The 23,277-nt window shown below is 38.7% G+C and overlaps 1 protein-coding gene and 1 long non-coding RNA gene across 4 annotated transcripts in view; one reads left to right on the top strand and one right to left on the bottom strand.

The window, feature by feature from the left end:
* The window catches only part of LOC149092169 (uncharacterized), a 116,730-nt gene that overhangs the window by 10,529 nt on the left and 82,924 nt on the right, over positions 1-23,277 (top strand). The gene's annotated exons all lie outside the window — the stretch shown is intronic.
* Positions 1-23,277, bottom strand: part of Bicra (BRD4 interacting chromatin remodeling complex associated protein) — a 52,764-nt gene that overhangs the window by 17,933 nt on the left and 11,554 nt on the right. Inside the window, exon 2 of one of the 2 annotated variants that reach the window (XM_089263567.1) lies at positions 6,867-6,940. The exons of the other annotated variant lie outside the window; for it this stretch is intronic. Within the exon in view, the coding sequence (XP_089119693.1) occupies positions 6,867-6,897 (31 nt within the window). The 5' untranslated portion in view covers positions 6,898-6,940. The remainder of the gene's footprint in view (positions 1-6,866; positions 6,941-23,277) is intronic. 2 annotated transcript variants of the gene reach the window in all.

Below are 23,277 nucleotides of genomic sequence, written 5' to 3'. Positions count from 1 at the left end.
TATGTTTGCACAGTGACACTTGGGATATTCGAGTTGCCGTTGGCTGCTAATGGGAACAGCCATGGAGTTGAGCCAGCAGTGGAACAGGGAAGCTAGTCGGGCCTCTGGGTCCATCTTATAGCAACTGTGTTATGCTCTCGCATGTTTTATAGCTCTACTCAACTGTGTGTGTGTGTGTATCTGTTTGTGTGTATCTGCTTATGTGTCGCATCTTTGTTGTTTCGTTTATTTGGTTGACTGGCATAACCTCAGCCTCGCGGCTCCTCCTGCTCCTCCTGCTCCTACAGCCTGCTTGCCGTTGCTGCCACTTCAGTGACTCTAAGTAGGAGCCGTTGTGTAGCACTCAACGTGGAAACGAAATGCTCTACCCGGCTGCTGCTGCTGCTCCTGCTCCTGCTGCTGTTTCTATTGTCACAGTCTGTAACAATAGCGAAACGAAGGAGCCACTGTCAGACTGTCGCACCGACCATCCGACCGTCCGACCGTCCGGCCGTGTGACAATTCGACCCCAAAAGGACCGAGAGCAGACCGCGGATACAGAGGCAAAGTAGTAGCAACAACAACAACAAGGAGTCTCCTCCAAGCAGAGCTCGCATTTTGTCATCCTGTTTTCTCTTGCTCTTGCCGTGCACATGAACTGCTGATGGTGTTATGGCGATATGTCGCTGACTACCGACTGGCGTCCATTGCCACAGTTCAAGTCTTGCCCCGCCCCACTTACCGACACCGCCCACGAACTTCATAAGGAGCAGCCAACAACATACAAAAATGTTTGTGCAAAAACAATGCTCAGAGGCAGGCGGGCAGGAGGTGGAAAGGGGCAGGACGCAAGGGTATATGTGCATAAAATAAGACAGCGTCTCCATTCATTTGGCTGCAGAGAACGAGTCGGATAAAACTGAAATAAAAATCGATAAGTGTAGGCACGTTTGAATAGTCGTTCGCTCATTCGCTCGCTCTGGATATGGCAATGTCTATGGCTATGGCTGTGTATCGTCGCATTCGATATATAGCGCTGGGCAGCCCGGCGAGTGAGTGGAGGCATGTGGCAGACAGAAGTTGCGTGAGGCATTCTCTATGGCCAAGGCTTTTTTTTTTTTTTTACCCCAGCCCGTGTACTTGGCCTGCTTGTCATTTCTCGGAAAAGTCAACGACGCCTTATTGGCTATTTTTGCAAATTCTGTGGAAATTATGGCTTATTGAAATGTACTTTATGTATATGCACATCTATTATTAATGCAAGCTCAATAGAGAAGGGTGATTCGCTATGGTTCTAATGTAATTAGTTTGAAACCGGAATAAACTCTGAGAGGAATAACGCAAATTAAGCGATATATTTATTGCTAATTAGACGCATTTCGTAGTCCCTTTGATGGGTGCATTAACAACAGCCGTTATCAAACGCACTGGGAGGAAAGCAAGGCTTGAGCCCGCCCGCACGCAAAGTGCATTTAATGCCTGCCAATTTAACAAGGCAGACAAAAGGACGCCCAGCAGCAATCAGTCGCTGCAATTAAAAGTGTAACTCCACCACCACCACCAGCACCAGCACCAGCACCACCTTCGCCAGCTCCCCACCTGACACTTGAAATGCAACGCCCGACAGTGGCAACGGCAACGGCTACGAAAAGCAGGGCAACTGGAAACCACTCGAGCCAAATAACTCATGTCTCGAGTGCTGTTGAAATGAGTTTGAGTTTCCATTTTGGTGACCAGGTGAGTGGGCAGGTAGGCGGGCACACAAAGTGCGCCATGCTGGCTAGTCGGCACGTCGATGACACCGCATCATTATAATCATCATCATTATCATTAACAGTTTGAGCGAGCGCTCGCACAAAGCGCAAAGCGCAAAGCACAAAGCACTCAGCACCCAAACACTTCACATTTATTCATTCATTTATTCATTCATGCATTCATTCGCTCTTAGACGGCAAATTACCCTAATTACATTCAGTAATCGCTTAGCTGCAAAAACATAAAAGCAAACTTCCCCATGGCAGAACTTTGAAATAAAGCTTAACGTATTTACATTATTTACAACAGAATTATTCAATTTCTGCTAGCTTCTTCTTCGCCACAGGTGATGCATGGGAAATACTTTTAATGAAAGCGAATTAACTGGAAATCACAGGCGATTCCATGAAATATATAAATATCGTATTTATATATATTATGTAGGTATATAATGTAGATATCATCGATCAAGTTTACTTTTAGTTGCTGGCTCTGATTAGATAAGCGATATAAATACACTTTTCCTGTCTGCTTAACTCACATTTGCTTTTCTAATATTTAAAAAAGTTAAATTTAATTTCATTTATAAACGCTCGCTATACATCAGCCATTAAATAAAGTTTAATTGAAATTAAGCTAAGTTTAATTTTATAATCATCAAAGATTGTCTTATAGCCGTCTCTCTTACTCTTGCCTGAATTGTTCTTAATGTAATTGAAATGGTGGCAGACAAAAGCCATTTGTGCATAGACATTGCACTGAAGCGCCCGCCCATTGTATTGTATTTGCCTGCTCCGCCGACCAACAGAGCAAACAAATAAACAAACTGGGCGTGTGGCAATCAAATTAATTTAGTTTATGCATATTGCTCACCCGTTGACGAGTCTACCAGGGTCTACTACACGACATGAGAATGTCTGTTTGTGCCTGAGGCAGCGAGCACAGTGTAAGCCGTATTAAATATGCATAAAATTGCTATGGGAAAAGTGCCAACTGATGTTAACGGCCCGACAATAACTCCGCCTATTAGGATATTGTCAAAGCCAAATGGCTAATGGCTAATATGGACAGACTATTTACAATTAATCAATACACACAAATGATAACAAAAGCAACAACAACAGCAACAACAACAGCAGCAGCAGCAGCAATGAGCATTGTAATTACGTTGAGTCACCAATCGCTCTGACAGCAAGAATTCCCCGTGTCATGGTGTCAACACGAACATTACACATACGCCGCATGGGCCAGCCGAAATTTTCAACCACCTAGCAGAGGTGCAAACTTATTGCCAAGCTGTTTAAGACCACAAAGCAGCCGCCAGTCGACAATCACAGCTGCGGCTACACACACACACACACACACACACACACACACACACACACACACACACAGCCACCGCCCACATGTGCTGTTGGGCTCGCGTCGTGCTCTGCTGCTCACCTCTAAATAGCAACGTCATTAACACGTCACGTGTCATTTCATAAAAACAACAAACAAGTGAAAGGGCCACAGCCAGCCGAGAGATACTCCTTAAATAGCTGCAAACAGCTGAAATTTTATTATAAATACACAAACAGCTGTGTGAGTAATGCTTCATTAAGCAGTTTCTTAAATGGTCTCTATTTTTGGTTTATTTGATATTAAACACAAAAGAGATAAAGTCAGACAATGCCAGATCTAAGACATCAGGGAGTGCCACAAATGTTTTCAATTCTCTATATTCATTCTCGTCCAGGCATATTGATTAACAAGGGGAAACTAAATTTGATTTTATATTGTCATATCATGATCAAGATTGCGGGCTAAATGAAATACTTATAAGCAAATTTGTATGGGCAGACAGCCAATCAAGCATTTGCATTTGTCTTTTACATTTCTTGGCTAATGGCTAATTTGTTATACCAGTTTTATTATTTTTTATGGCCAAACAGCTGTCAGCGATAACAAAAGCAAGTAACATATGAAAGCAGCAGCAGAGTTTTTTTTGTGTGTGCTTTTGGGCCATTACGTGTTGGCCGCCCAAATTGGTCAAAAGCATTGACGCTTGTCACCGTGCCGAGCACACAGTTAACGCATTCAGTGTTTAGCTTTCCGCACAATCGTGTTTTTGTCTATCGACTGCTTCGCCACATGTTTGCGGTCGTTGTTAGATTGCTTTACCATGGCCTGGCATTGACATGTAATTAGTTTTACAGCAGTTTAACTTGAAGCAATCGAGTCGCAGCCTCAAGTACCTTGAGTGAATTATTATATAGAAACCGCTGCAAAGCGTTCACAACCCATACAATAATTAGTTTTTACTCCTTCATTAAGTTTTCGAGATAGAGCAAATAACTAGACAACAGCTAGCAACATTGCCTAAAGGCAGCCCTTCAATATAAAGTTGGATAGACCAAAAATTATGGAACATTAAAACAAGTTTTTTTTTTTTAAATTTCATTTCTTTGATTTGCCATCATCCATATTCTTAATAGAGAACCAAAATGAATTTAATTTCAATTTAGTGATTCATACTAAGGTGAATAAACTTTAGCACAAGCAATGAAGATGAGACGTGTCTGAAAACGTTGAATACTTCAATAAATATTTCATCATGGTTAAAGACTTGATTACACGCCTACAAATGTAAATTATTAAATGTGAATATTAAATTTCAGTTATGCTCAATTTATGTGTACTTATAAATATATTTCAATATTATATTCAAATTGAAAAAATATCAATATATATTTTTTAATATAAGCCTGGCAAAGCAAATTTCAGTTAAAATAAAATTGCCAAATTGCTTATCACATTCCAGCCCACCCACACATGTCATATCCTGCACAGGCCACACACAAAACAACAACAGCAACAGCAACAACAATAGCAACAACACCCACATTCCGTATCCTGCACATCAAATAGCTGCTTCATGACATCGATTTAATATGCCCATCAATTCTATAGGTTGCCGTCAATTCATAAATACGAAACCGGCGCCTGAAGCTTAATAAAAAAGAAGCAGAGAGAGAGAGAGAAAAAAAAACGGGCAACAAGAATTAACGGTAAACCAACGCCTGGCCAACAAGTCAAAATCATATTATGTAGCGCGCTCAAATGGCCAAAACAACAACAACAACAATGACAAACAAAGTGTGAAGAAAGGCAACATCGAAAACAACGTCACGCACTTAAAAAGCCAAAGATACGAAACCAAGCCAAAGACCACAGCGACATCAAAGCACATGCACAGGTATCTGATGGATACAAGCGATGGACAGCCGCTAAGATACACGTATTTTCAGAGCTGAGCTTGGCACACAAACACATACAAGTATATCGTTCTCTCTACAACTGTGTGTGTGTGTATGTGTGTGTCTATCGTGGCTAGATAAAATACCTACAGATACGTATACCACCAACGAGCAGGCAACAACAATATGTTAGAACGAAAAGAAAAATTGTATCTACATCTTATTTGTTTTGCTTTACTGCGATGGCAGCAAATGGAACTGTGCAGGGAGAGTGGAGAGCCGTGAGTGTTGTGCATGGGGAGGGGTGGCGAGGTGGTTGGAGTGTGGGCAGGATGGGAGCAGCAGAGACTATGGGGTCACACGAGCGCGCATTTCTTCACAATTTACGTCGCCGACGTCGTCATCGACGTTACTCTCGCTGCTGCTGTTGTTGTTGTTGTTGTTGTTCTTGTTTTGTTGTTGCCGTTGTACTTGGGCTATCTGTATCTAAATGCGTGCATGTATATCTGCTTGTGTGTGGCGCTATATTGACGTATCTGTGTGCTCCGAAAGACGTGCCAGCAGCTAACAACAGCTACAACAACAACAACAGTATTCGTAACAACAACAGCCAAACATCATTTACACGCGTGCTCTTTCTCACACGCACGTTGTTTATACTAAAAGCTGATGGTGCAAGGGAGCGCGGCTGTTAGTGTGAGTGTGCCTCTGTATGTGTGTGTGTGTGTGTGTGTGTGTGTGGGCGGGCATCTGTGAGATACTCACTAAATATTTGCGGATAAATGGTGAAAATTTTGACTGCTTTTTATGCACTGCACAAATATGAATAAATTTTATGGTTGGACACTTGTTTTCTGCTTTTTGATTTTGTTTTATTTGTGTAAAGCTTTGGGGCTTTCGTATTAAGCACTTTTTATGGTTTGTTTTGGACACTTTTTATGTATTTGCACTTGCATTTGCACTGGCACCTGCACCAGCACCTGCATTTGCACCTGCACTTGCACTTGCAATCGCGCGCGCCTTTTGGGCCAATCAATTCATTAATTCTTTTTATCAAATTTGATGTGACAATTCCCGACACTCGACACTCGACCGCACACAAACAACAAATACCTAAATAACTTTATTGCTCAAATAAAACCGACGACGAGGAAGTGTTGGCGGCAGGCGAGACGAGTTGATACGACGCATTCATTGCGACCCCGGCACGTACGTAAAACTAGTCGCGGCGAAATCGCACAAAACATTTTTATATCTCTACAATATCCTCGTCGATGTCCTCGTTGTACTTCGCGTAGCAATCGTCGCCGTTGTCGACATCGTCATCGTTATCGTCGTCGTCGTCGTCGTTGTTGTTGCTTCGCGCGCGCCGCAAAGAATGAGAAGAAAAACTCAGCGCGCGACTCAAGCTGAAAAACAACAAGAGCGCAAAAAAATCATAAATACGAGAGCGAACTGAGAGAGCGACTCGGCGAGCGAACAAACGAAACACACACACACACATATGCATACAAACACACACAAAATGAAGAAGAAAGAAGAAAAATCGAAACGAAACTAAACGTCAGCGATGCGGGCAGCGGACGGCGGACTGCGAACTAAGGTGGGAGGCCAAACGTGTGTGGTGCACCAAACACGTAAAATCACTTAGTACCTCGAAAGAGCGAAACACAACACAAGAGCACAAAACCAGAGCACCAACAACAACAACAGCAGCATTTGTGATGACCGGACAGCGTTGCCAGATTGAATTAAGAGTCATATAATAAAAGAAAAGAAATTTACCAACAACTGCTACCAATAACAGGTGGTAGCTCTATTTTGCATACAAAATTACCTTTAAATAAATTATAGCATTTTTTTTTTTAATTTTCGACATTTTCTTTGACTTACGTGACGAAAAATTAAATTGAGTATAGGGCATCACTATGTACAATTTTTAATTGGTAATGTTCACATTTATTTACCTAAAAGGAAACAAAAAAATTAATTAGTTGACAGTTTTTTTTAAAGTTTTAATTAACAATTTGATGGCACTAGTAGTAATTAAACAGGTGTGAATAAATCATATATATATTTTTATGTTGATTGCTTATTTTCATAGGGTATAGTTAATTATCATATATACCCTAATTGGTATCAAGCTCTAAATGCTTTATTCCAGTAATTTGATCCAATAGATTTAGCTACAAATTGAATGTTCAGAAAAACTTTTCCGCTTTCTTACCATAAGCCCTAAAGCTGTCGGAAACTGCGAACAATGCAAGTTCACGACTTCATAAATCAAAAATTTCACGCTGCCAACAAAAACAAAAAAAAATCTGGCAACATTCCGAAGCACACTCACAAAATATGTCAAAAGTTAAAAGTAATCGTGTAAGTAGCCCAGGCAAAGATATCAAATAGACGCACACACACACACACGCATACATACCTACATGCACACACACGCGCGCACACAGTCAAAGAAAACAACAAAGGGAAAGTTAACAGGGAACTTGACGTTGCCGACGCAGCTTAATTTTCATGATTTTTCCATTAACTAGAAACAAATAGACATGAAGCTCTTGCAGTCGACTTTGCCGTCATGCAGCGCCATCTATCGGCCAACAATCGGCAACGGGAAATAAAGGTTGCCCAAAATACAAGCACGTGAATTTCGAAGTGTTGTAGTAGTAAGGGTAATAATACGATAATATGGAATAGCTAAAAGCGAGAGCGCTCAAGTGTTTATGAAGAGAGACCGCGCTCTCTCTCTCTCCGCAATATATATATTTCTCTCTGCCTCTCTCCGTGTTCAAATAAGAAGAGAGCGAGCTCAGGCGCAGCAACACCACCACCATCAAACATAGAGAAAGGATACAACAAAAAAACAACCCTCAATAAAACTTAAGCGAATAATACATGAATCAAAATATGTATGGATATGGTTTGTTATAAAAATGGGGCACACAAATTAAAAGAGGGCGATGCAAAGGAGGGGCAATGGCAGAGGAAAGGGCATAGACCAAAGGGAAGTGTAGACACTAAAACCGAAATCTATATACTTGAGGCGGCAGTAGTAGCTGTTACACGAATTTATGCCCCATTCTGCTTACACCTAAATTGCCTGAGGTAGAGGCGTGAAATGTGGTGAGGGAAATTACAGCTGCAACGTCTGTTTGTAATTTGCATTCAGTTAACAGCTAAACAACAGCTCGAACAAATCATAAAGGAAAAGTGTTAAATAAACATGCACAAATAAACAGGGTGAAACCACTTTGGTATCTTATTGAAAACCTGTTAGTGCATCTCTGAAACGCCACAGACCCATCGCCTCGATCTTCAACCTCAATTAGTTTGCTTGTTCTCCTTATTTTAGGTTTTTTAAATGTTTGCGTGTGAGTGAATTTCTGTTTGTGTGCGTGTGTGTTGTGTAAGAGATCAAGAATCAGACGGAATTCTCGTTTAAACGTTCGACTGCTATGTAAATATTTCAACGTAATTCAATCAAAACACAATTAACACATTTGCATGAGTATGATTGTGTGTGTGTTTGTGTATATATTTCGAATGCACAACGTATATCTCTCACAAGATAAACTATCACAGCAAAGTCAATAAAACAGACAGCATGAGATGGCACAAATGTAACAGCGGACAGACAAAATACACACCTTGATTTTATGTCTGGTTGTTGAAGTCGTTACAGATTCGTTTGCCTACGAGATACACATGCATCTTAATAGATGTATCTTGAACATTGACAATAAAAGGAGCCAACACAGCGCACATCAAAAGACAGCTCACAAAGCGATGCCGAACAAATTGTTGACATCCACCACAGTCAACTTCATCCTTGCGGTTGTAGCTGCGACACGAAAAAAACAAAAAAAAACACCCAAGCGATGACAAACAAAATAAAAAGCATAAATAATTAATTGCTGTGTGTGTGTGTATACTGGCAGCCGCATAGCGTTGCCATCATTTTTTATGGTTTTGACACTGGTTACACAGCGCGTATACGCAACGTCAAGCGCGCGGCTTATCAAGCAGCAGACACGCGCAGGCAGTAGATGAGCAAACAAACAGATTGACAAGGCCACAGTTTAGTTATTGAGTGCGCTATGCAGAGCAATATAATTAATTTTCAAACATCTGGCAACGCATAGCGATTCAAGACAACCAGAAGAGCTTTAAACTCGAGTATCACCGGCCATGTCCTGATCTCGTTTGATATTTATGCACACACATACACACTTTTACAGAAACAACAGCAGAAACAACACAAATAATGGTCAATAATAACACAATCCAAAACAAAAATGTCGATAAAGCATACGGTAAAAGCCAACAACGTAAACCACTAAAATCATGCAAGCAGCAAACGGCAAACAGCAAAAAAATGCAAGCTACAGCAGCACCAGAGCGAGACACGAAAACAGCCACAACAATAACAACAATGAGAACAGGCAATACAAATACAACTTTTGCTCTCGCCGCTCTCATTCCAGTGCCGTTTGACTCCTTCTCGCCCAGTGGAATGCAAATGCGAAAGGCGTGCAAACAATGAAACAACAACAAAATGGCGTTTAATTTCGCTCTGTGCGGCTATTGTTGTTGTTGTTACTATTGTTGTTTTCGTTTTGATTTTATTTTTATTTGTGACCGCGGTTGTTATTCTGCGCAGTCAATGACTAAACGTTTAGCGGCGACATTTTTACAGACACGCAAGTGTATGTGTGTGCGTGTGTCTGCGTGCGCGTGTATGCGTGTTCTGTATTTGATGCACTCGAATTGAGCTGCCAATGGCCAACGGCAGAGTGCCCAATTGTTGAAATCAGTACAAAGCCGCAATCCCGACATCAGTTTTAGTTCCATTCATTCAGTTAAAGCAAATGCCGCCCATAAAATTTTACTGCGCGCTGAATTCACAATTTTCGCCACTAATAAGCGCAGTGGCATAGAGGTATTAAAAGAGCCGGGACTCAGTGTCCAGTTAGCTTTTACTATCGCATGTCCATTGTTACATTCAGCTATGTATGTAAATGTGTTTGATTTTCACGATTTCAAAATGGAAACTGCTTATTTTTCTCATTTATCAACAGGTCGCCAGGTAATTTCAAAATGGATATGCCTCTCAGTACATTTATTATTCAAATCGAAAAGAGAAAGCTTAACTCATGGAACGCAAGAAACTAATAAAGTTGATATTGAATTTGGAACTACAACTTCATGATTATAGCTCAATTAAGAGTCTCATTATATCTAGCTTCGCCACTGGACTCCAACAATAGCAACAGCAACAACAGTAACATGATAATCACTTTTTTTAATGTGGCTTGCCCATGGCAATTAATGCAAAACTTGCATTAAATCACATCACAAACGACGCCCAATAAAAAAGATTCGTGCCGATTTGCTTTAATGAATTTGAACTGAAATTGCTGTGAAATTAAGATTTCCTACTTGAGCGCAATTAAAATTAACTTCAAAAGAGGCCAAAGTGAACAGAGACGAGGCGACCGAAGCTAAGCTGACCGAAAGATGAAGGACTCCAGGCCCGCACACTCTGTCAGTGGCACTGGCAGCTGCCGCTCCAGCCCCAGCTCCAGCTGAGAGGCAACGTCAGCGGCAGACGGCAGTCAATTTGTGCGACTAATTGGCATACATACATCACATCTGGGACCAGGCGACTGTGTGCGCTTAAAACCCAATAAGAACTGTTATTCGTGCTTACAACAGACTGACCAGCATTCATTTATGTGCCATGCAATACAGTCTAGTGAGATAAGAGCTCTCGCAAATAGGTAGGAAAAAACTCATGCAAATAACGAATAAACTAATCTATATAATCTATCTATGAGTATGAACTTTTTAAGGAATCTATAAAGATTCATCTTTGCTTTGCGATTCCAATAAATATTCTAATAAGACTCAAAAGCTGAGTAATTAAGTTTGAATATCTCATGTAATGCCAATGTAAATTATTGTAAATTTCACATATTTATGAAACTTTTGCACACATAAATATTCCAAATAACTCTAGTGGCGAAATCTTATTCCACATTTTCGATGATGTGCTCATCGTCTCACATCAAAGGCAAAACTTCTCTCTCTCTCTCTCCATCGCCTGTTCTAATTGATGCATTTTTTTATCGGCTTCGTGAATTCTCTATCCGCAGCAACATTAATTAAATCCCCTGTGGGCAGGCCCCACGGCCGCCTCATTCCAACATATTGTCACCTTTCCACAGCGAATCTCTCCTGAGTGTCTGTCTGACCGTCCGTGGCTCTGTCTGCCTGCCTATTTGTCTCTCGGTCTGCCCGGCTCGGAATACTTGAGCTGAATTGAATTGGAGCTGCGATGAGCAGTGCACAATAAGCAACTACATATCAGGAATAAATATGCACATGTGACCACCACACAATAAGTAAATACAACAACAACAACAACAATGGCAAGAAATATTGACAACGTATTTACATTGAGATTCATATTGTGCCTGTTGGCAGTTCTCTTGCAATTTTATGAGACGACAGAGATTCTCAGCTTTCAGATTTATACAATATAATATATATACATACATATATATGTATATATATAAATGAATATTGAGTTCACGCAGAGTAAATACACTTTGAACTTTGGCAAAGTTGTTATGTGAATGCTTATTAATTGCATCCTCGCACGTGTATCTATATATGTATGTATGTAACGTTTGTATTTATACAAATCAGAGATATGAATTGCAGACAGACAAAGGAATGCAAAGCAAAGTCTATAGAAATATTGTAGATATAATACATGTACATATGTCACAGATGTACTTCTTATAATTGTACGAGAAATTACAAAAAGATTCAATGATTTATAAACTCAAATCCCAAATCTCGTTTCTTGTAATTACCAAACATAAAGATAAAGATATTGCAACATCAAAGTCATTGACAACAAAGATTCCAATTTCAAAGGATATCTGAACACAGCATGGGCATAACAACAACAAATTTGAATGGGTTGCCGACTTACATTCTCACCAAGTTTTTAATTAATTTCGTTGCATTATGCAAACAGAAAACTCCGACAGCGAATGCAGTAGAATGATGGTGAATGCAGACTCCACTCCGTCGCATTCCCTTTGACCGCCCAACGAGACAACGAGCAAATGCGCTCCAGCGATTTTAATATAGTTTATTGCGAAATTTTAATTTAATATTTACTCATCAATGTGCGTAATAATGAAATGCGTTAAATGGCTATAAATGCGCGCCGACATGTGCATTTGAAATAAACACAACAAAATATTATAAATTACTATGACCTGTGTTATTTATTATATTGCTTGCCAATGGTGCTTAAATGAAACCCATTGCAGCCAATGACAGCTGTTTAAATAGTTGTCTTGATATCTACTAGCCAAACAACTGTCGAATATTCAAAGTCTTCAAGTGCGAAAATTGTGTCAGTTTTAAGACAGAAGAAAACTCCAATTCAAATAAACGCAAAATAAAAGCGTCTGCCTCGCCTGCCACGCCCTGTTTGTTACTCTAGATGAGATGGCAAAATTACAGCTGCGACTCACGTTCTCGGCATTCGAATGCAATTAACGTTTTGAGAGTTGGTTTTAATGTTATTTATTTATGTTATTTATATGCGGGCCTGCTTTATGGTGTGTCATTACACAGATATACATATGCACACATGTATGTATGTACATATATTCACAAATCGGCTGAAGAACCGTTTAAAAGCGTAACATGGCGCACCTGCAGTGCAATAAACACTTGACTCAAGCAGCAGCAACAACAACAACAATAACAACCAGCAATCTAACCTGGTGCCATCTTTGTTTGTCTCTATACAGATGTGCGTGTGTGTGTGTGTGTGTGTGTCTGTTTTGTGTGTATTTAATGGCGTCATCAATGAAGGCGGCTACCAGAAAAACAGCATAGCCAACATTTTGTACGTCTGTTTTGATTATGTTGATTGCAACAAATTTTGTTGTTGTTGCTGCTGCTACTGGTTTCGTTGTTGCTGCTGTTGTTGTTGTTGTACTTTGCTAACAGTGAGAAGCGTGCTCGCCTCGCTGGGCTCACGTACATGTCTCGGGCATTTCGTCGTTGTCAGTCAAACGTTTATTTGCACTTGACATTAGCAAAGTCATAATAAAAATTTCCCGCAAGTGGCACGCACAAACAACAACAGCAGCAACAGCAACAACAATGTCAGCTCGCTAACTGCCAGTTCCCAGTGCACATTGATGCCAATGTGATAAAAAAAAAAAAAAATATGGTACGCAGCTCTAAACACAAATTAAGTAAAATAAAACAATTTATATTAAAAAAAAAAATTGTTTATTAATTCTCTTTAATTTATTACTTGTTTGCTATATAAATAAGACAAAGTAAATAGAAATTTAAAATTGAAATATTTTAATTGCAATTTTTGCACATTCCAAATTGATTTATTAAATGAATTTAATTTGAATTGCGTTACTAATATCAACAATATAGATAAACATCCAATTTAATTTGGCTGCGCATTTTATGTGTTTGCGTATTTACTTATTTCTGGCTCAGTGTGCAGTGTGTCACAGCTTCAACAAATTGCTGGCCCGGTCTTCAAAAGTACTTGAAAACTGAGGGGCCACAAAACGGTAAAATTGTCATTTACAAAGCAACGTGTAAAGGTAACAAACCAAGCAACCAAACAGCCAACCAGCCAACCAACCAACTAACCAGCCCACCAGACCAACCAACGAGGCCGCTTCCCTTTCCTTTCCCTGGCGCACGTGAGAGTCAACGAACTGGAACTCGGATTTGCCGGCTCTGACTCTCAACGGTTGGCGTCTGGCGTCTGGCGTCTGGGCTGCCCCTGCTGGCCCCCCCTCCCCTTTTATGTGCACACGATGGCAACAAAAAGGGTTCCGCTTTTGCTGCCAAATTACATGCACAACAGGTTCAGTTCAAACGGTAATGCCCAACAGCAGCAGCAGCAGCAGCACATCATCCGAGCGACTACTGTCCGCTCACATTTTAGGCCACATACTGAAGCTAATTTGTTATTGTTGCACAATTTACAATGGTCAATGGGTAAAATGGGCAACGGCAACAGTCATAAAGGCGCTCCAACATAATCAACTTGAATGGCAACAAAACTCGTAAAGTGTCGTCTATATAGCCAATTGATTTCCTTTTCGACTGCACAGCAAAGAGGGTAAAACAGAGGCGACAGCATATGATTGTGTGTGTATTGGGTCGGAATTTTATGGCCACACACCCTGCAATCTGTGGCAGTTGACAGTATTGATAGCCCATCAGGATAAGGATCTGGAACTGGAGCCGGGCTTCAAGAATGAGTTTGGATAAGCAAAGTTTATCAAATTGAATTGAAATTTGATGCCGTCAAGCTTATCAAATGAGCTTGAATATTGAGTTACCTGTCTTTAAATCATTGAAAAGTAAACTTTATCTATGCCTTGCCTTACATGTATGTGCCTTTAGCCTTCAGCACCCCTTAATAGGCAAATCATCACACATTCGCGACAAAAATCCTTCCCATTAGCACAACTCGAGCTGACGCAAAGTGTTTAAACATTTATAGGAAATGGCGACGATTTACTTTGAAATGTGCACTTTGTGGGTGCCCGGGCCTGGCCTGATCTAGCCTGGCTGCCTACGTGCGTTTCATGTCAAGTACGTGTCCTGGGCACGGCCATCCTTGGCGTTCCACCCTCTAGCAATCGAGAGTGCATTGATATGTTGTTGTTTGTCATAGAATATTTTTATTTTTTCTTTCGATTTGCGTCTCTAATAATAGCAGCAGCAAATGCTCAGAGAGAGAGAGAGTGAGAGAGAGGGAGAGAACCGAGCTGAGCTGACCTGGCTTTGTCAAGGGGTCACCCTTTCAGCGACCATTCCAGCCAAGCGCTCAATTCGTTTATTCAAATTCACTGCACACATCAAAGCCAGACAAAAACACAATGGGGGTTTGCTGCAGGGTTTGGCTGTGACGGGTTCACAACTTGGCCAGCTAGCTAGCTAGCATGGCCCCCCCGCATCTGAGCACGTCAGCCATGTAATTAGATTGTCACACTGTCAAGTGCTTCATTCATTCACTCGACCGTTGTCATTATGTTCGGCCAACTGAATTGTCCGATTCGTTTCTGCTCTCTCGCTTCGACGACGAATTAACAAATGCACACACACACACATATATATTTACATTTTTTTTTCTTTTTACCTATTTATCTATTGAATATGCACACATTATATTTTTATATAAATTGCACTTATCAAATTGACACGAAAAGGGGTAGAGAGAGGGCCTCAATGGGGTTGCAGCGGAGTGAATAAATTGAAATTATAGACCCGCCCTTGCTAACTCGATAAGCAACCGTCAACTAGTAATTTCCTATCATCAACTTTGACATATGCATTTTGTGTTTTTGGTAATTCAAAACTGTGTGGGAAAACAAATATTTGCCACGCTCCACGCTCAATGCTAATGCTAATGAAAAGGCAGCCAATGCCAATGTAATTGCACGCAGCCGTTATAATTTAGCCAAATATATATATTAAACATGTATATAACGGGCTTGGGGACAAAGGGTTGCCAGCTCGGATATACTTGAACCAGGACAAAGAGATGATAGCATAGATATATTTAAGTTTATCTATTAGTTAATTAATTAGATAAATTGAAGCACAAAGATGATGGCTATTTGATGAGCATTTCTTAAATATCCATATTATAAGCATAGAAATACATTGTATATGATAAAATATAAGAACATCATAAATAATCAAATCTTATTGATATTTAAAGACAAATGCTGAACTAAAATTTTACAAAAATATAATTCAGAAAATATTTTTTTTTAATTCTAGAAATAATATTTCATTTAAAAATATTTTTACTACCAAATTTAAAGATAATTTTGAGAAATAATCACTGCTGCTATCCCTAAAATAAATAAAAAGAACTCACAAAATTTCACAACAAACATTTACTTATTCAAATTCACAATTTGCCCACCTAAGATGAATGTCAAGCGGCTTTCAGAATTTGATTTGTCTGTTGAAAGACGCTTTGAGACACCTAGGTCAATAATGGAACTCCAAAAAAAAAAAGCTATCCCAAGATAGATTGAGATAAAAGCTAACTGCAGTTTATCTAAAGACAAAACAGTCCAATCAAATAAACAAAAAATTATTCATGTTTTTTATTCAATTGCCTCTAACAAGTTCTATTGATCCAAAGAAATGAAGAGAGCTCTATTAAACTAAGGCATAAGCCAAAATTAAAATCAATGCTAAACAAATAAATAAAAAACAAAACAAAAATTGCTAGCTATAAAAATGAAAAAAAAAAAAAAAACATTTTGTAGTAAAATTTCACAAACTTGAACAAATTGCCCTTACATACACTAAAAAAATAAATAATATAACAAAATTTCACATTTAAAATACTTACAGGATATAAATAAAATGCAAAGCAAGTCATTCTAAAACAACTCTCAGAGTTCTAATTTAAAATAAAATATGACAATGGCTATAAATTAGCCAGAAATATGTACAAAAAGAAATTCATATTCGAAATGATTTAGCATTCTTTGCGTAGCACAGATGCCAGCAGAGATAGAGCAAACGAATGGACAGCACCCAATTAAAAATAACCGAGCATTATCTATGGCCTACGTATATAGATGTATTTATATAGGCGTCTTCTCACGTTCTGCCTCTTGGCTGGCTGTCAACGCATCATTCAGATTATTTTCTACACACTAGACATTTGCTATCTAGGGGAAGGTCAACGTTTTCTTAATATTTAACACATATATCTCGAGAATTCGCAATCTGAAAAGCAATTGTCACCCAATTTGGCTCAGTTCTAGCCTTAAATCTCGGGCGTCATTTTTGGCGCTGCGCTAAAAATGAATAATTGAAATAATAATAACAATAACAATAATAAGTAGCTTAAACAATTTGCTTTCTCAGCTTATTGTAGTATTTTTTTTATTATTAGCATTCACATATTTATTTATTTATTTAATGGAAATGTGGCGAATTAAGACAAATAATAAGCGAGCATTTGTAAATTGTAAAGTAAAAACAAATAGTATTTTTTTTTTTTTACTTAACAATTATTTTCTGACAACTCACAAAATAAGCAGAAATAATCTATAACACTTTAAATAGCTTGAAATATGCAAAGTTTTTCTGACTTGTTTATGATAAAGAAAACACTTCAGTATATAAAGGTATATAAATAATAAATAATTAAAGAGTATAAACGTTTTATTATACTACAAAAACAAAAAAGAAACAAATAATAAAATAACTTTGTGATTTCAGCTAAATATAAAAGTAACAAAAGCATTTAATTGTTGAGACTTGGGCGCGTGGGTATCTAATATTGTGGGATTTGTTATTGTTATTGTTGTCGCTTTTGTTTACTTATTTGTTAGCCAGCGATTCTTTGGCTGATGTTCTCGCATTTTTGCAGTTGAATGAACGCCAAGGAAAAAAACAATTTGAATGTGATTATATTTACTGATTGAAGTTTATTTCAATTAAAGGCCAAAACATATCAATAAATTATTTGAAACTGATTATTTATTTAAGAGCCACTAACGAGTTCTGTTGACCCAAAGAAATGAAGACAGGTCTATATAAATAAACTAAGGCATAAGCAAAAATACAAATAATTAAATAAATAATAAACAAAACAAAAATTGTTAACGTGTCAAACCGACACAAACAAATATAAACAAAAGCAATTTTGTAGCCAGATTTCACGTCGATACTTAAAATCAGCCAATGAGGCCTTCTTCAATGGGTCATAACCGAGACATGTTCGCAAATTGGGTGGGCGCAAACAGTTCCACAGTTGCACCAACAAAATGCTGACAGTCACGAATAACAATTTTGCATTTGGCCTAATAAAAGGCAAATTGGCAGCCAGGCAGCGCCAAAAAAAAAAAAAAAAAAAAATGAAAGACGACACAAAATCAGCAAAATAAAATTTATTATTTATCATATTTAGTTTTTCGCCCAAGAGCTAAAAATACAAAATCCGACGAGCTGCATTGCTAGAGAATAGAGAAAGAGCAAAAAAAGAGAAACTGAAACAGAGAACTGCAAAAGGCCAACAAATACATATACATATACATATATATATACCATATATACATATATATATACCATATATACATATATATATACCATATATACATATATATATACCATATATACATATACATATACAAGTATTATCCATCCATATTTGGGTCACTTTTAGGGCTCTATTTACACAAAAAGTTTCGAGCTGATGCTTGCACGTGCTCCATCTTAATTGAGTGACTCGTCCACGCCCACTAACTAGGCGTTAATGCCCCTGTGGCAGTTGGTGCCATTGAATCGTTTTGTGGGACGAGTTCATTGGCACGACATGCAAAGCAATCATTTGGCCTGCTCCACACAACAATAAAAATGGCAATTTACATTAGGCCAAAAACAAGAGAACCTGACTTGCCTGAGAACCCAAAGAGTCCAAGAACCTAAAGAGTCGGCCATTCATCATAGACCCGTCATCCGCCTGGGGCACATCAACGCACACACATATACACACACGTACACACATCTATTAATGGAGGAATTCTTCATGTGCTGCAAAACGCAATCAAAAGAGCGTTAAACAAAAGCGTTTCCAGAATCATAAACAAGAAGGAAGTAATTACAATGAAGTCATACCACAGTTAAAATACCCTAAATGAAATACTGGAATCATTTATATGAAATTACAAATATGTCAAAATTAACTTTAGATTTGTTTGAGCTCTACAAATTTAGTAATTTAAAATTCTCTTATTTTTGCAGTTCGAAATAGATTTAAAAACGATATATATCGATTATTTATTTAATACATCGACCAAATTTAAGACAACAACAAAAATATTCTAAGCGCTTTATGAAAAGTATCTAAAAATATTCCTGCAATCCAATCACAACTGAGACACAACCGTTAAGAATAGCCTAAGACCCTTTGGCCTTATAGAGTATTTAATAACAGTGCCATAGCAATGCATAGATGACGACTTAAAGTTGCTTTGCTTCAAATCTGTTCTGCCGTAGTCATAGCCGTAGCCGGGCAACGTTGCTCGTACAAAAGTCAGCTCTATAAATATTAGGGTAATTATTTTTTTGTTTTTCTGTTCTTAACCCATAAATGTCAAAGCAACAACAATGGCAACAACAACGCCCCAATATTACAACGTTAGAAGTTAACTTAGTTGTAGTAGGCAAAGGTAGGTAAAGTAATTTAAGTGCCAAGTTGCGCTTCGCTTCTCCTGCTCCTCCTCCACCTCCGCATCATCTCACCTTCACCTCTCCGCATCAGCCTTAAACATATTTTCATTTTATGGCTGTTTGCTAGCGTTGTTTTTGCTTTTGCTGTTATATTCGGAGCGGGTTCTTTTTGGTCTTTTGGGTTCTGCACTGTTGACCAGCAAAAGTCGAGAGAGCGAGAGAGAGAGAGAGGGGGAGAGGGGAGAGGGCGAGAGAACTCGGTCTGTCGGTCGTTGGTTTGGTTTTGATTGCTTTGTGTCGTTGAGTTCCTAGCGGAGCGTCTTCCGATTCACCTCCCCTCTCTATCTCTTTCTCTCACTCTCTTCTATATATATATACATTTATATGTCTATATTAATATCTGTGTGTGTGTTCGTGTGCCTGTGCATGAATGAGATGGCCTTTTGCTGGCGACGAACGAAGGAAATTAGTTTTAATCTACTTCCGCTCTGGTTTCTGTTGCTTGTCTTGGCCAACTTTCTGGCTAATGCGTATCTCTCTATTTGTTGTGGTATTTAAAAATGCGTTATAAATAAATAAACAGCCCTCAACGTGGCTAACCCCATTACGTCACTTGTACATGGTGATCATTCGAAAGTCTCTTTTTGAATGCCTCCCACGGCATTCGAGTTAATTAGACGTGTTAATACCTGACTCGGGGCTGGTTCGCTGACATGGCTGACCGCTAAGAACTTTGTATTCCCCGTAAATAAATTATTAATAAAAGGGCCTTTAGCACATAACTTGATGCAGCTACAATTAAATTAGTATCAATTGCCTTACCAGCCATTGAAGCAAACTGAAGCCTATGCGCAAATGAATAATTGATGTCTTGGAAGAATAATTATATTTACCTGAAAAGAGAAAAGATTATACACATTAATTTTAATTGAAACAGAGTTACTAGTATTCAATAAGAATAGTTAAAAATTTATATGTAATATTGATATAAATAAATGTCGACTTCATATTTCACATATAAATTGAACCTTCATCTAATAAATTTCCACTAAATAATTCTCACTAGTTGCTAATATACATTCAATACTAATAATAATGTTAGGCAGAAATAATTTCAAGTTCAATGTAAACGGTATACGTTCAGATAATTGAAGATCCGACTTTATTCTAGCACATCGAAGCTCTGCATTGCCCGAGGCAGCAATGGCAAAAGGGAAACGCAAAAAAAAACGTAAAAGAAAAATTATCCGAAATGCGAATTCCCACATTTAATGTGAGATAATTTCGCGCCTCAACTGATCATGAAAAGCGTCCGACAGACAATTGCCCGCAGACGGGCCCAGGTAGACAACCAGTTGAGTTGGGCTGAGCTGAGTTGAGTGAGCTGAGTTCACATTTAGATGCTAACGATGCGGGGCCCAAAGTGAAGCAAATTACCATTTTAGACGCGCTTCAACGGCGCCCAAGTAAAAGGTAGCCGGAGGTAGCTGGCTCCAGTCAAAGCCAAGCCAAGTCCTCGTAAGACAGAGATCAAAGATCAAAAGCGAACGAGACGGGCATACCCAGAGAGCAAGGAATGCAGCTGAGCAGAGTTAAAGATATATCAAAGCCCTTCCCTTCCCTTCCCCTGCTTGACTTGACTTGTCTCTCCTCCTGCTCTCCTTCTGCTGCTTCTCCTTTTTTGTTTTTATCCGTACATTGACTTTAGCACAGCAAGAGCAAAGATATTATTCTAGAATAAATATTTGATAATGCCTGGCAGCTCTTCAAATTCATACGAAACTGAAATGAAACAAACATTTCACTCTTATATATGTATGTGTGTGTGTTTTGTTAGACTAATGATTGAAACTCAACTCTGTGGGCGTTGCATTTACGAAATGCCAACAGCAGCAACAGCAGCAGCAGCAGCAATTGAATTACTTGCAGCATCACGCAAATCAAAGGAGATGTAATCGGATTTTCACCAACAATCACACGCACCTGGCAAAGCTATTGGGCTGGAGTTACCGTTTATGAAACCGTATAACATATACATACATACATACATATGTATATGTATGTAGACAATAGAATTACAAATACTGCACGAACTAGTCGCAAAAGCTGATTTATTTAAGCGTACAACACGTTCTTGCCAATTGAATACACTGCCTCCTGTCATGACAACCTGCACAAGGATTTAAGTGGGTGCCAGTCATGGTTGCCAGGACGACGCCAGCAGCTTTGCCCAGGCGTCGAATTGAATTCATTACTGCAAAAAGAAACACACAGTTTTCAGCCTCAATACAGTGAACGAAAAAAAAAGGAAGGATTTTCTGGCTCGTTAGAAACAAAATTTAATTACAACAAGAAAGAAAGCTCTAGTCGAGACTGCTCGACTACGAGATCCCCTGAACCCTACAAGCAACTGATATTTCAATAATAATTAGAAAACACACACGCACACACACACACTCGCATATACAGGCGATTGCGCTTGGGTTGCATTGCAATGTTGGCAATATAATGATAACTTATTTGTTGAATAATTTAATTTCTAGACGTACGATCATAATGAAACTTTTAGAACGTAATCATGATGTTAAAATGTATGTGTATACCGAAGAACAAGTCTCTAGTATTTGATATACGACTTTTACAAAGATGAGGGTGAGGGGGTGGATTTAGGGGTGGGGGGTAAATTTTAACAAAAACCGAAATTGTATAAAATACATCTTTATATACATTTTAAATTTGGAGACTCTAGCTTGAAAGATGTAGGAGATATAATTTTTTAAGTGATCTTCGATAAGGTTTTTTATCGATAAAAAAGTATCGGAATGAGTTATCGTTTTTTGGTGATAAACTCGATATGCGCGTGATATATACGAACATTTTAAAAAAAAGTTGAAGTCTCTAGCTCTTATATCTTCTGAAATCGACGCGTTCATACATACGGACGGACGGACGGACGGACGGACGGACGGACGGACGGACGGACGGACAGACAGACGGACAGGGCCAAATCGACTCAGCTTGTCGCCCTGATCAAGAATATATATACTTTGTGGGGTCTGCCCCGCCTCCTTCTGCCTGTTACATACTTTTAACAAAACCATTATACCCTGATTTCCCATTTTCAATGGGTTCAGGGTATAAAAATAATAAAAATTGTTGGCTTCAGGCAAAAAAAAAAATTAATAATAATTAAATAAATAAATTAACATTTCACTGATCTTTGAATTGAAATATTTAGTATATTTCAAACACATAAATTAACTAACGAAGTGTCAGGTGTCAAGCACCTGTATATTAATGAAATATCTAGTCAAAATCAAAAAGCAAAAATTAAAGTTATTACAGTGAAAAATTAAATAAATTAACAACTCAAAAATATTGATATTGAATCTGTTTGCTATGTTTAATTTAGAATAATTATGTATATAAAAAATGTATATATACATATTTAATCATAATCATAATTGAACAACATCAGAAACGCATATTGAATATGCCAAAAAAGAAATATGTTTTATAGTTTTATATAACCCATAGTTCAGGAAACCACTCAAGCTATTTATTATTTATTTGTGTTTTTGCACAGTGTATGCAACACGTATTTTTAACTCGATGGCCAACCGAGTGCACAGCAATTATGGCAGACTAAAGCTGGCATAAACAACCTGGACAAAGCCAGACACTCACGATGGCACACACACACACACACGCACACCTAAACACACATGTGTATGAGAAGAAGCGAAGCGAATTCAAAAGGAAGACAACAAACTGTATGATGCAGGCAGCTAAGCTAGAATCAGCAGCAGCTACAGCAGCAGCAGCAGCAAGCAGAAGCCATTGACAGCTGATGGACCAGCCACAATGGCAACAACAACATCAACAACAACAACAACGACAACAATATCAAAAGAGGAGCTCAAAAACAACGTTGCTGATGATGCTGCTGATGATGGCTTAAACAATGGCCTCCGAGGGCCAAACACAAAATGCACTCGAGCACACCAGCATC

The sequence above is a fragment of the Drosophila navojoa genome, chromosome 2 (genome assembly GCF_054131105.1).
Source record: "Drosophila navojoa isolate 15081-1374.11 chromosome 2, UAZ_NAV_1.0, whole genome shotgun sequence".
Lineage (NCBI taxonomy): Eukaryota > Metazoa > Arthropoda > Insecta > Diptera > Drosophilidae > Drosophila > Drosophila navojoa.
Note: the sequence above shows the minus strand (reverse complement) of the source record. Positions and strands in the feature narration are given on the sequence as shown.